This window comes from Lissotriton vulgaris, chromosome 3_1 (assembly GCF_964263255.1).
Source record: "Lissotriton vulgaris chromosome 3_1, aLisVul1.2, whole genome shotgun sequence".
Classification (NCBI taxonomy): domain Eukaryota; kingdom Metazoa; phylum Chordata; class Amphibia; order Caudata; family Salamandridae; genus Lissotriton; species Lissotriton vulgaris.
This window is the reverse complement of record NC_141689.1, coordinates 538,578,997-538,593,107: the sequence shown is the minus strand read 5'-3', so window position 1 is coordinate 538,593,107 and position 14,111 is coordinate 538,578,997. Positions and strand designations below refer to the sequence as shown.

Here is a 14,111-nt window from a genome sequence, read left to right as displayed (position 1 = left end):
ACATCACCCAGTCCACCCTTGACTAGGCTGATTGACTTGCGCGGTGGTCTTGGGTATTCGGCGTCGATCCAAGCAGAGCTTGACGTAGCCCAGCAGTCCCTCCATCCATGTAGATTACCAACTATGCCATTGGTCAACATTTTTGTGAGGCATTCTTATTTTAGAAATCTTCTAAGAATAGATGATTGAATAGGAAGAAGATGGCCTTTGAGGTGTTGAATGTGTGATTGTAGGAGAAAGAGCTGTAATGCCCTCCTCTATCAGGTTACAGTCATCTGGGACTGCCTGAACCATTTCTTTTGGGGAGGTTGTGGCTGACCTTAGTTAAAGTTTACCTTCTAAGATGATTTCTTTAAATTGCCTTCCTCTGTAAATCACAAAAGCATAAATGTACTGGGGAAAGCTGATAGGGAAAGTAATGGAAATGCAGGTCATAAAACATGCAGCACTGTAAAACTGGAATATGAGGTCCTACTCTAGGTGCCTTTTAATCCTAAATAAAAAAAACACAGATTCTACGGTAACTTTTAAATATCAGGGCTTTAAGACATACATGAACTGAAATTAAAGACCGTGTTTTGATACTGATCATGGTACAACATATGCTCTTGAAACATCACTACAAAAAACAATGCATCTGAAAGAAACAGGTTAGTGTTAGATTCCTTACCTTAGAATATCCACAGGAGTCAGACTGGATCCGGAAAGTTTTCATCAGCAGTACCCCTGCGCGTCGGTAGGCGTCGTCTGCGGCTCCGCGTCTGTCGTCTGGGTCGTGATCGCCGGGATGATGTTGTCGGAGTACTTAGACGCCGCCCTCGCGCGCTGATGTCAGTTCTTTTTTCCGTGCCGGCAAGCGCAGATCCGGGAAGAGCTAGTGCCCTAGTCACTTTTTGACAAACTTTTTGGCCTATTTTGGCTATCTTTTTCAAGTCGATTCGACTCCTGGTGCTTGTAGGGATGCCTGGATTCAAACCGTGCAACGCCTGTCACCGCCTGATGTCGGTAACCGACTCCTACCACCAGTGTGTCTACTGCCTAGAGGCTGGCCACGACGACAAGTCGTGCCCCGACTGCCGGACCTGGACGTCAAAGGCTAGGCGGGAGCGGTCCCGCAAACTACTCGAGATGCGGCAGACGGCTCCGCGCCGCCCGAGGTCCCGGTCGAGGAGGAAGTCGAAGGGCCGGTCGCGGAGCTGGACCCTGCACCATTCATCGGGCTCCAAGTCCTCGAATTCAGGTAAGTCGAGGCACTCTAAAAAGAGGTCGAAGAAGCGACATCGCTCTTCTGACTCTCCTCGCTGGTCGCGCGACTCGGCTGAGGGTTCGGGTGGCACTACCAGCGCGGCTCGCCCGGAGCCACAGGCGTCGCATCCGGTCCCATACCCTTCGGTCCCTAGAACGGCATGCGACGCCGGAGGAGGTACGTGATTTCCTCGTGGCCATGAGGACTCACTTCCCTCTGTCGAGGCCTGCCGGCGCGCCTTTGGACCCGGCAGACCCGACAAGGGGCCCTAGTGAGCCGGCGGCTTCAGCCCCAACACCGTTGTTGACTTTGGTCCCGACATCGCAGGGCCCCAGAGGATCCAGGCCTGGATCCCGGTCGACGCCAGTTGACCTCACGACTCCTTGGCTGGCGCCGACCCCGATGGTGTCACTCCCGTGGCCGTCGCCTCCCTGGTTTCAGCCCCGGTCCGGCGCCGTCTTCGGCGTCGGTGTGTGAGCAAGTGATCTATGACCCGGCTCCGTCATTCCTGCCTGTTTATCAGGACACGGATAAAGGGGAGGACTGGGAGGGGTCTGAGGACCCTCTAGCACAGCAGTGCCACTTGAGGCAGGACTGGGCAGACGAGCTGGGGGGTGCCAATAGCCTTGACTCTTCGCCTGACACTGGCTTCATTTCTCCTCCCTCCGTGGCTACAGAGGAGGGTGCTACCTATGGTGTGGTGTTGCGCATGGCAGCCAAGACCTAGTCTCAGGAGCTCCCTGCTGCGGCCGTGAGGACTAATCTCCTCACTGAGGTGCTTTAACCGCCAGTAAGCTCTTTGAGCCTCTGCTGACGTTCAATGAGGCCCTCACAGACGTTCTGAGGGGCACCTGGTCCAAGCCCTCCACAGTGCCCCCTGTGGATCGGAGCGTGGCCTGCTTTCTGTCCGTACACCCCACCCCCAAGAGCGTGGTGATCCAGGCCTCTACATTCCAGACAGCATTCCCGATAGCTCCTCCAGATCGGTAATCCAAAAAGTTTGACCAGTTTGGAAAGAAACTGTTCTCCTCGCTTAGTCTGGGGTTGCGGTCTATCAACACCGATTGCCTTTTGGGCCGTTACACCCACTCTTTGTGGGACACGGTTGCAGACGTGCTGCCCCAGTGTCCGGAGTAGGCCCAGGCACGGCTCGCCCAAGCTCTTGCTGAGGTGCGGGATGCTGCATGTTATTCCATCAGATGTGGACTTGATACCACGGACTCGCTGGGCAGAGCGATTTCCACGATGGTGGCGATCCGTCACCACGTCTGGCTGAGGTCCGCCAATTTTTCGGGGGAAGTCCAGTCCATGCTCATGGACATGCCCTTCGATGGCAGTCGCCTTTTCAGTGACAAAGCAGACAGTGCACTTGAGGGTTTCAAGGACTCCAGGTCTACGGCCAAGTTCTTGGGCCTGTGGGGCCAGCGCCAGCACCCTTCTGCTTTTCGCCCCTTACGAGGCCAAGGAAGGGGCGCCCCCACACGTTCGTCCAGCCGCAGAAGCAACTTCAACGCGGTTGCAGGCGTGATAACAGCAGTGGCGTTGCAGAGGGACAGAGGCCCAGTCAGTCCACATCTGTCCACGCTGAGGCTGATGGCCGCCTGCATCCTGCTGGTACATCATGCCAGGTGGTGGATGCGGGCTCTGCAGTGGGACCTGAAGTTCCAGTGGGCACAGCATCAGGGCAACCTGTCAGACCACGTCCTGATCTCGGAGCCTGCAAGACAGTTGCAGTGGTGGCTCATGGACCGCGATTGGGTCGGTGGCAGATCCCTCTCCCTACCCCAACCGGAGCACACAGTGGTGACGGATGCATTCCTCCTGGGATGGGGGGCCACATGGGAGAGGCAAAGATCAGAGGCCTCTGGTCTCGGGCGGAGTCCCGGCTCCATATCAACCTTCTGGAGCTGTGGGTGATCCGACTTGCACTGAAGGCATTCTTTCCCTCTGTCCGGGGAAGTGTAGTTCAGGTGTTCACGGACAACACCACCGCCATGTGGTACTGCAACAAACAGGGCGGGGTGGGGTTGTGGACCCTTTGTCAGGAGGCTCTGCGCCTCTGGACATGGGTGGAACACCAGGGCAGGTTCAACACCTGGCAGGTTCCCTGAACGCCAGGGCGCGGACAAACTCAGCTGCCGGTGCATGATAGATCACGAATGGCATCTGAACTTGGACGTGGCGCCAGGTCTCTTTCAGCAGTAGGGAGAGCCTTGGTTAGATCTATTCGCCACCAAAGAGAACGCGCAATGTCATCAGTTCTGCGCGTTGCAATTTCCAAGGCAGCACTTGCTCGGTGATGCTTTTTGTGGCGAGTGGAGCTTCGGTCTATTGTATGCCTTTCCGCCTATACCACTTCTGCCCGAGGGCTGAAGAAGATCCAACGCGACCGGGCCCAAGTCATCCTTGTGGCTCCGGACTGGGAACGAAGATACTGGTATCCCGAGCTACTCAGTATGTCAGTCGATCCCCCGATTCGTCTGCCTCTTCAGGAGGACCTTCTGTCACAGCAACAGGGGACGGTCCTCCACCCGAACCTGTCCAGTCTCCACCTATTTGTGTGGTGATTGAGCAGCGACAGTTGAGGCCATTTGACTAGCCTCCTGAAGTCTGTGATGTAATTCTGGCAGCCAGGCATCCCTCCACAAAAAACGTCATACGCCTGCAGGTGAGACACATTTGTGGCATGGTGCACAGCAAAGGCTGTGGATCCACTTCTGCCCCTCTTTCAGAGGTTCTCCTCTTCCTTCTTTCTCTTGCCCAGACGGGCTCTGCTCTGGGCACTATCAAAGGCTATCTCTCGGCCATTTCAGCCTTCTTGAGGCTTCCTGATCAGCCTTCTCTTTTCAAGTCCCCTGTTGTAAATAGATTCTTGAAAGGCATCACATACATGTTCCCTCCTGTTCCTTTCGTGATGCCTCAGTGGGACTTGAACTTGGTACTTACTTATCTGATGTGTGCTCCCTTTGAGCCACTTCTCTTCATCTTCTGATGCTTAAAACTGCTTTCCTGGTTGCCATCACCTCTGCCAGAAGGTTGAGTGAGCTTCAGGCTCTGTCTTCTAAGCCTCCTTTCCTCTCTGTCCATCCAGACAAAGTTGTTCTGAGGACTCGTCCTTCTTTCCTGCCCAAGGTGATTACGACCTTTCACATCGGGCAGTCCATCACCTTGCCCACCTTCTTTTCACATCCCTCGAAAGAGGAAGAGAGGCTCCACTGTCTGGACCCAAAACGTGCGCTCCCTTTTTATCTAGACCGTACACGCCAGTTCCGGGTGGACGACCAGCTCTTTGTTTGTTACGTGGGCGCTAAGAAGGGACGGGCGGTGCACAAGCGGACCATCTTTCGGTGGGTCGTTTTGTGCATCAAGGTCTGTTATTCCTTAGCGAAAAAGGAGCCTCCTGTGGGGCTGCACTCCCATTCCACTCGGGCCACGGCGGCTACTACTGTCCTGGGTAGGGGAGTCCCCTAGCTGTATATCTGTCAGGCAGCTACGTGGGCCCCGCAGCACACGTTCGCTAGGCACTACTGCCTGGACAGCCAAGTCCGGAGGGATGGCTTATTTGGCTGTTCCGTTCTCCAGGACTTCCTGGTGTGATCTTGGTTCACAGACCCACCACCGGGGTTGGTATTGCTTGGGTATCTATTCTAAGGTAAGGAATCTAATACTAACCTGTTTCTTTCAGATGAACAATTTACTTACCTTCGGTAACGATATGTCTGTAAGAAACAGTAGTTAGTATTAGATTCCTTACCGCCCCATCCATCCTCCCCGTTCTGCGAACCGATATCTAGGGTTAAGGTATCTCCCTTTTATGGCACCAGTGTTCTTCCATGGCTTGGCGTTCCTGGCACGGAAAGCTATGTACAGAGCTGATGTCAGCACATGAAGGCAGCGTCTAAGTACTCCGCCGACGTCATCTCGGTGATCACGACGCCGGACGTGGAGCCGCTGACTAAAACTTACCGGATCCAGTCTGACGCCTGGGGATATTCTAAGGTACGGAATCTAACACTAACTACTGTTTCTTACAGCTATATCGTTACCAAAGATAAGTAACTTGTGCAACTATGGTAACATAAGAAGTCATTTTTTTCTGACAATATTACACCACTCTTTCCAGTGCAAGACCCACAGGAAGTAGTGTGAAAGAATATATCTGAAAGAGACACGTTAGTGATAGATTCCTTACCTTAGAATTACCCCCAGGCGTGACTGGATCCAGAACATTTTCTTCAGCAGTACCCCTGCGAGTCGGAAGGTGGCATTGTGCGGCTCCGCGTCCCTCGTAGGCGTTGTGATTGCCGGGTTGCCGTCCCGGCAGCTACTTAGACGCTGCCCTCGTGGGCTGACGTCAGTTCTTTCTTTTTCCGCGCTAGCAAGCGCAGATCGGGAGAGTGCGGTACCCCCGGTCAATTTTTGACTGAGTTTTTGGGGACTTTTGTGTGTCTTTTTTTGACACTTTGACTCCCGGTGTGTAGGGATGCCTGGTTTTAAGTATTGCGAGGCTAGTCCCCGCATGATGTCTGTGACCGACCCGCACCGTTAGTGCCTCTACTGCTTGGGGCGCGACCATGACCCCGCATCATGCCCATACTGCCGGGCCGTGGCTTTAAAAACTTTGCGGTAACAGTCCCGAAAGTTGCTGGAGGCCCGGGAGCCTGCTCCACGCCATTCAAGGTCCCGGTCCCGTGGGAGGTCGAGGGACCAGTCGCTGAGCCGCCACCATTGTCTGACGAAGACTTGGCACTCGGGGTCAGGTAAGACAAAGCACAAGAAGTCAAAGAAGCAACATCGCTCTTCTCTTTCCCCTAGCCTGTCACGTGGCTAGGCTCAGGGTGTGGGTGGTGCCTCCCCCACGGCTCTGGCAGAGTCTACGCAGGCGCCATCAGCCTACCCGCCGTTCCCGGGTCCATTAGAGACTCCGGCCCAGCTGCAGGAATTTCTGTCGGCCATGGCCCTCCTCTTTGGCCCGTCTGGCCCCGTGGGTGCAACTGGGGGTCCTCGTCCTTCTTTGTCGGCTGCTCCGGCCCGACATAGTCGACGGCTCCGGCCTCGGCACTGCGAGACCCTCATGGATCCATGCAAGGATCCCAGCCGACGTCAGTTGACCTCATACGACCTCCACCGACATCAACGTCTACAGCACCGCCACTGACCGGCTCTCCGGCCGATGTCGTACCCGACTTCCACCTCGACATGGAGACGGTGCCGGACCGGTGTAGATCAATGCCGATTCCGATGCCCATGAGGAATTTCTAACCCTATCTACATCCTCCTACATCTTTCCCACCTGCCCAGCAGGTTATGGAGGAGGCGGAGGAATGGGAGGGGTATGAAGACCCTCTTGCAGCCCATCGCCAATTAGACCCTTTCTGGGCAGAGGATTTGGGGGATGCCGGTGATCTGGATTTCTCACCTGAACCTGGCACACTGTCTCTTTCTACTGTGGCTATGGAGAAGGGTGGTACTTCTTCAGTGGTGATGCGTAGGGCAGCAGAGGCTCTCCACCTCGAGCTCCCTACAGTGGCCGTCAGGACTAACCTCCTGACAGAAGTGCTTCAGCCGGCGGCTTCCTCTGCGGAGCCGCTGCTGCCCTTTATTGATGCACTTCATACGTCCTTTTGGGCATCTGGTCCAGGCCCAACACAGGGGCTCCTGTGTATAGGAACGTGGCCCGACGCCATCGCCGGGCCCCAGGCGACCCCATTTTCCTCCTTCAACACCCTACCCCTGAGAACTTGGTTGTCCAAACCTCTGTGTCCCCAAGCGCATTCTCTTCTGCACCTCCGGACAGGGGTTCCAAGAAACTGGAGCAGTTTGGGAAGAAGATTTTCTCAGGGCTGCAGTCTGAGAACACCACATGCCTTTTGGGCTGTTATTCACATTCTTTGTGGGATACGGTGGCGCAGGTGCTGTCTCAGTGTCCGGAGGAACTATTGCTGAGATTCGTTGTGGCCTTGACACCGCTGACTAGCTGGGCAGAGCAATTTCCACGACAGTGGCGCTACGCCGTCACGCCTGGCTGAGGACCACTGGCTTTTATGGGGATGTCCAGAAGACTCTGATGGACATGCCTTTTGATGGCACTCTCCTTTTTGGCGACAAGGCAGATAGTGCGTTGGAGCGCTTTAAGGACTTGCAGGCTACGGCCAAGTCCTTGGGCCTTTCGGCCCGCGCACTCAGTCAGTCTTCTGCTTTTCGCTCCTTTTGTGGCTAAGGAAGGAGCTCTTAAAGTGTTTGTTTCAAAGCCACAGGCCTGTGCAGCAACAGTCTCAGAGCAGCCGCGGACGTGGGACCCGCCGAGGTGCGTCACAGGGCCAGCGGACGGGTCAGTCCACCACCTCCCCTGTAACCACTGCTTCCAAACCTTCCTAGTCCTGTGTTTCAGGTCCACCACACACCAGTGGGCGGCAGGATTTGCCATCACCTCCCCCACTGGCTCACCATCACTACGGACTGGTGGGATTTACAGATTGTACGAAGGGGTTATACCCTCCCCTTCGAGACCACCCCTCGAGCCATGCCACCTCAGTACCACCGCATGTCAGGGGATCACTTGGCACTTCTCCAGCAGGAAGTTGCGGCCCTCTTGGCCAAGGGGGCCATCAAGCATGTTCTGACATCAGAAGTAGGTTGTGGTTGTTACTCCCACTACTTTCTGGTTCCAAAGAAGGACAAGGGCCTGCGTCCTATCTTAGACCTTCGGAAAGTCTGGTTGTTGAAGGCGGGATCGCCCCAGGCAGTCGTCTCCCACCTCCAGACTACGGCCAACCTCCTGCATTTTCCGGGGTTCTCCATCAACGTGCCAAAGTCACACCTGATCCCCTCTCAGAAGCTCCTTTTCATCGGAGCAATTCTGGACACGCCGCAGTTTCAGGCCAATCCTCCAGAGCAGCGAGTCCTGGGTTTTGGTCGAGATGACCTTGAGGCTGCTGGTCCACATGGCCTCCTACATCCTGCTGATCAATCATACCAGATGGCATATGCAGGCTTTGCAGTGGGACTTGAAGTTCCATTGGGCGCAACAGTAGGGGAACCTGTCCGACTATGTCCAGATCTCAGAAGGCCCTGCACGACCATTACAGTGGTGGCTCACAAACCAGCATTGGGTCAGCGGCAGATCCCTCTCCCTTCCCCAGCCAGAGCACACAGTGGTGACAGATGCTTCCCTCCTGGGATGGGGCGGCCACATGGGAGAGGCGGAGATCAGCGGCCTCTGGTATCCGGTGGAGTACAGGCTCCATATCAAACTTCTTGGAGCTCTGGGCGATCCTACTTGCACTGAAAGCGTTCCTTCCCCGTCTCAAAGGGACGGTAGTGCAAGTGTTCACAGACAACACCATTGCCATGTGGTACTGCAACAAGCAAGGCGGGTGGGGGTCATGGACCCTATGCCAGGAGGCTCTGCATCTCTGGACATGGCTGGAACATCAAGAGATTTCCTTGGTGGTTCAACACTTGGCAGGTTCTTTGAATGCCAGGGCGGACAAACTCAGCCGCAGGTGCATGATGGATCACGAATGGCGTCCTCACACAGAAGTGGTGCAAGGTCTCTTTCAACAGTGGGGAGAACCTTGGTTAGATCTATTTTCCACCGAAGAGAACGCGCAAGGTCAGCAGTTCTGTGGGTTGGAATTTCCAAGGCGGCTCTCGCTCAGCGACGCTTTTGGTCGCAAGTGGAGTTGCGGTCTATTGTACACCTTTCTGGCTATGCCACTCTATCCAGAGTGCTAAAGAAGATCAGGCGTGACCGGACCCAAGTCATTCTTGTGGTCTCGGACTGGGCTCAAAGAGTTTGGTATCCCGAGCTGCTCAGTGTGAGCGAGGATCCCCCGATCCGACTGCCTCTTCGGGAGGATCTTCTGTTGCAGCAGCAGGTGGCGGTGCTCCACCCGAATCTGCTCAGCCTCCACCTCATTGCGTGGAGATTGAGCGGCGACAGTTAATTCCATTTGACTTGCCTCCTGAAGTCTGTGATATCATTCTGGCAGCCAGGCGTCCCTCCACTAAATCGATATACGCCTGCAGGTGGAACACATTTGTGGCATGGTGCACAGCAAAGGCTGTAGATCCCCTTTCTGCCCTTTTTCAGAAGTCCTTTTGTTCCCTCTGTCTTTGGCCTGGTGGGGCTCTCTTCTGGGCACTATAAAAGGCTACCTTTCAGCAATTTGGGCCTTTCTCAGGCTCCCGGACCAGCCCTCTCTTTTTAAGTCCCCTTTCGTAAATAGATTTCTCAAAGGCGTTACTCACCTTTTCCCTCCTATTCAGTTTGTGATGCCGCAGTGGGACTTGAATTTGGTTCTTACTTATTTGATGTGCGCTCCTTTTTGAGCCGCTTCACAACTGTCCTCTTCGTTTACTGACTTTAAAGACTGCTTTCCTGGTTGCCATCACCTCCACTAGGTGCGTGAGTGAACTCCAGACTCTTTCCTGTAAGCCTCCTTTTCTGTCTGTTCATCCAGACAAGGTTGTGCTCCGCACTCGTCCTGCCTTCTTGCCAAAGGTTGTTACTGCATTCCACATCGGGCAAACTATCCCCTTGCCCACTTTCTTTCAGCCTCCGCACCCTTCCAGGGAGGAAGAGAGGCTTCACCGCCTGGATCCAAAACGTGCGCTCTCATTTTACCTGAACAGCACACAACAGTTCCGGGTCAATGACCAGCTCTTTGTTGGATACGTAGACGCCAATAAATCTCGGGCTGTACACAAGAGGACTATCTCCCACTGGGTCATCTTATGTATAGAAGCCTGTTATTCTCTAGCTAAAAAGGAACCTCCGGTGGGGTTAGGCACCCATTCTAGGCGACAGCAGCTGCTACTGCATTGGGATGTGGTGTCCCCCAGCAAGACATCTGTCAGGCAGCCACGTGTGCTTCGCTGCACACTTTTACTAAGCATTATTGCCTTGACAGCCAAGTCTGGAGAGACGGTTTCTTTGGCCATTCTGTTCTCTGTAACTTTCTGGTGTGATCTTTGTTCGCAGACCCACCACCGGCGTTGGTATTGCTGGGGTATGTATTCTAAGGTGAGCAATCTATCACTAACGTGTCTCTTTCAAATGCACTAGTTACTTACCTTCGGTAAAAGATATATCTTTAAGAGACATTAGTTAGTGATAGATTCCTTACCGCCCACCCATCCTTCCCGTTCTGCAAACTGATTTCTGGGGTTAAGTTCATCCCTTTCAGGGCCCTAGTTTCAATACACCAGTGGTCAGTATCTTGCATGGCTCTGCGTTCCTGTCGCAGAAAGTCATGTACAGAACTGATGTCAGCGCGCGAGGGCGGCGTCTAAGTAGCTGCTGTGGCGTCATTCTGGCGATCACGACGCCTACGGCAGACTTAGAGCCGCGCGACACCACCTTCTGACGCCCAGGGGTACTGCTGACAAAAACTTTCCAGATCCAGTCTGACGCCTGGGGGTAATTCTAAAGTAAGCAATCTATCACTAACTAATGTCTCTTACAGATATATTGTTACCGAAGGTACGTAACTTGTGCTTGTAGGCATGATGATGTAGTAGAGGAAAATGTTATCTTTTTAAGGGGAGGTCTGCAACAATACTGAGGCAGAGGCAAGCAATTAAGCAGCAAATCTATTTTTATGTATGTTTAAAATATAATGTAATTGTACTTTTTTTCACAGGACGATACATGGCTGACTGCTGATGATTCTACAAACAATTATTGGATTGGTGACATGGAAGCTCATTCAAAAACATCCCTGTTTCCAAATCGTACTATAACATGTATTGAAATACTTTTATAATCTTGACCTTTATAGAAGCTAATTTTGTGTTTCTGCCAGCTACAAAATACTTTAAATATGCACTTTTGAAGAGGTCATTTTAGGGTGAATCTGCTATTATTCTATAGTGGCACTGAAGTGATCTTCAACACTGTCTTGAAATGATAATCTAAAATATTCAGGAAATTTTATACATTTAAAGCTTTTTGCAACAAGTAAACCGAGCCTTTTATTTTTTAAATATAATGTAATCTAGAAAATATGCCATAATAAGTGTTAATATGTACAGCAAACATTATAATTATCGGGGGAGTAAGCACTAATCAGTATAAGCTTTCCATATGATGTTTTACGAACAGGTCTTTAAAGGTGACATGTTCTTCTGTTTTTGTTGTGCACAGGGCTGGACAAATCATATCTAAAACCAATTTGTTAGATAACACACAACTCCTCACCTATAATGTGTGTTGAAAATATGTGCCATACAATAGACAGTTTCTAATTAATATTATATTGTTCCAAAGTGCAATGTGTTAAAAATGAGTTTGGAAAAAAAAGCTGAAATATATAATTATTTACGTCTGGCCCTAGGTAGCATTGTGACATTTGTGATTGTTTTAATGAATTATTCTGTAGATTTAATTTATTTTTATATGAATGACTTAACATTTGTGCCTTTTTAAACAGTGCCTCTGCTATTTTGTTTCATGAATGTGCCTAATATACGTGTGCAAATCTAAAAATGTTTTGTAGCAGATGTCTGCGACAAGAATACTTGTATAAACATGTTACGCATTGCACCAGTCAAATTCCTTTGATCAGGATTTAGAAGGGATGCGAGTTAGAAGTTGCTTCAAAGAATGTTTGGGGTAACTGCAATAGGTGCCACTATTATAAAGGGAAGTGCAGGACCTTTGTATAAATGTTTTGTCAGAAAAGCATTTCTCAATTGAGTCACCAAAGAATTAGCTGCATTTATATATCCTTCAAAGAGAAAGTGGTCCAGACTTCGTAAAGTACAAATGCTTGTTCCCTTTGCTGTGACTGTTAAATTATTGAAGCTTCACATGAGGTTTGTATGTGTCTAATGGTGAATGTAAATGTGTAATTCCCTTTTAAGAAATTACGAATAGAGAAGGGTTTATTTCAGAGGCAAGAAAAGCTGCCATGTGTTTGTAACTACAAAGATGTACATTTATGCATTATAACTAGGTTCATGAATTGTCATTATTTCTGTCATGCCAGTATCGTAACATAGGAAGACATCAGTACAATGTCTTTTAGCACTCTTACACGAACTTTGTAACACCTTCATACTTTGGTGCTACCAAATATGTATTGATTTAACAAAGCTTATCAATTGCAATAAGAAATATTTCCTGGGGATGGTAAAATTAGCCAACCGGTGTCAAAAATGGTATATTAATGCTAACTAATAATTTTAACAGAAATAATGTAGTCAACATTATTTTGTTTAGAATAGCTTGTGGAAAACCACTATTTTTAAGTGTTATTTTACATAATCCATTTTATAGTGTTTATAATACACATGTATTGAAATGATGACGCACAGGAAACACCCATGTTTTCATTGTTAAGAAATACCTACTGAAAGCCTTTGATCTGATTGCAAAAACAAATTCACATGTATATTTAAATAGCAGCAATAAAAAGTTCCTCCTTGATTTAAAGTAAATGGCAAGTTTGCAAAATATATTTCTTTCATATGATAATATACAAGTGATATGTTGGAATTTTTCTTGGAATCTGCTTTGCAATAAAACCAAGTTAATCCTACAAGTATTCGTTTGTAATCAAGCAATACATTGTGAATATTTCAAAACCTTTTAAAATCCTGAAAGAAATTAGTGAAATGGCACCATTAGTATGTAAACATTAACATTATGAAGCAATGAAAATTGAATAGGTTTGTCAAAAGTATTTAACAGTGAAACTTGCCATGGATACTGGTGTCTCAACTGTATTTAGCAAGCTGGTTCTTGCATATGTAGAAAATATCTTTGTAGAAGCCTCTTATATGGAAAACAAATTTGTACACACTGAACTGTAAAGTTTCTGCATTTTTATGTAAAGTTACAACTTCTAGTCGTGATAAAAACAATACACTTGTATCTACCGAAACACCTATATGTAAATATTTTAGATTTTTCTATAAAAATGTAAATTTTACAAACAAAACCTCTGTAATAAAATGTAATATATAATTTATAAAACTGGTCTATAGTTATGTTTTCTATCTGGTCAAGAAGATTTTCACAAATCATAAAGTATTGGCTTGAAATGGGTTGAAAACTTATCATGGTGAATGCTCCTTCTGACATATTCCTTATCTAGAAAGTATTCATAGGCATCAAACTAAGTATGAAAAAGTCCACTGCATCAACACACTACTACTGAAGCCCTCGGTGCTAAAGCAGTGCATCAGGTTCAGGAGGCAAATGTTATTGGATGCTTATGGGTGCTGGATGAAGTGGATGGGTAACAATAAGGACTCTGGGGCTGATTGACTGTTGCCTACTGATGATTAGAGAGAGATACACCTGGGCCTGATTTTGTAAACACATAGGTGTCGAGCTAGTGCTCTCCCTTCTAGGATTGCTTCAGACATGATTGAGAAATAAAACATCCAGATCTCAAAACTTTTTTTTTCAAATCAGAGATCCAGTTTGACATTGTAGCTCTGCTGAAGCAGAGGCTCATAAACACAACATCTGACAATCTTTTAAGGGTGGTCATAGGTGTGTTCACCAAAGGGTGCCTTATGCTGCACAATTTTAACAAAAAATGGCTAACCTCAGGAGGTTCTGAATGAACTATTCCGTTATTCGAAGACCATAGTGTCGTGTAGTTCAGGAGCTGTGTGTTTAGACAACATACACTAGCATTGGTGTCCGGACTACCAGGTATGTTAGCCTGTATACCAGCTTGCTCACAGTGCCACTAGAAACCCCTCTTACCGAGGAGAGAATAGTTCTTGGCAACTATCGAACATGACAACCCTGTCCCATCAGGGTCATGGAAACAGTGCTATACTTTTCGCTCAGCCACTCACGCTCACTTTGTCTCAGAGAGATACACAGAATAAAAGGTGGGGA

At 49.4% G+C, this 14,111-nt stretch overlaps 1 protein-coding gene across 2 annotated transcripts in view; it reads left to right on the top strand.

Moving 5' to 3' along the window:
- The window catches only part of FCHO2 (FCH and mu domain containing endocytic adaptor 2), a 1,161,485-nt gene extending 1,148,256 nt beyond the window's left edge, over nt 1–13,229 (top strand). For both annotated transcript variants that reach the window (XM_086960798.1, XM_086960797.1), the window contains exon 25: nt 10,894–13,229. In XM_086960798.1, the coding sequence (XP_086816924.1) occupies nt 10,894–10,916 (23 nt within the window). In that variant the 3' untranslated portion in view covers nt 10,917–13,229. The remainder of the gene's footprint in view (nt 1–10,893) is intronic.
- Nucleotides 13,230–14,111: the final 882 nt, after the last annotated feature.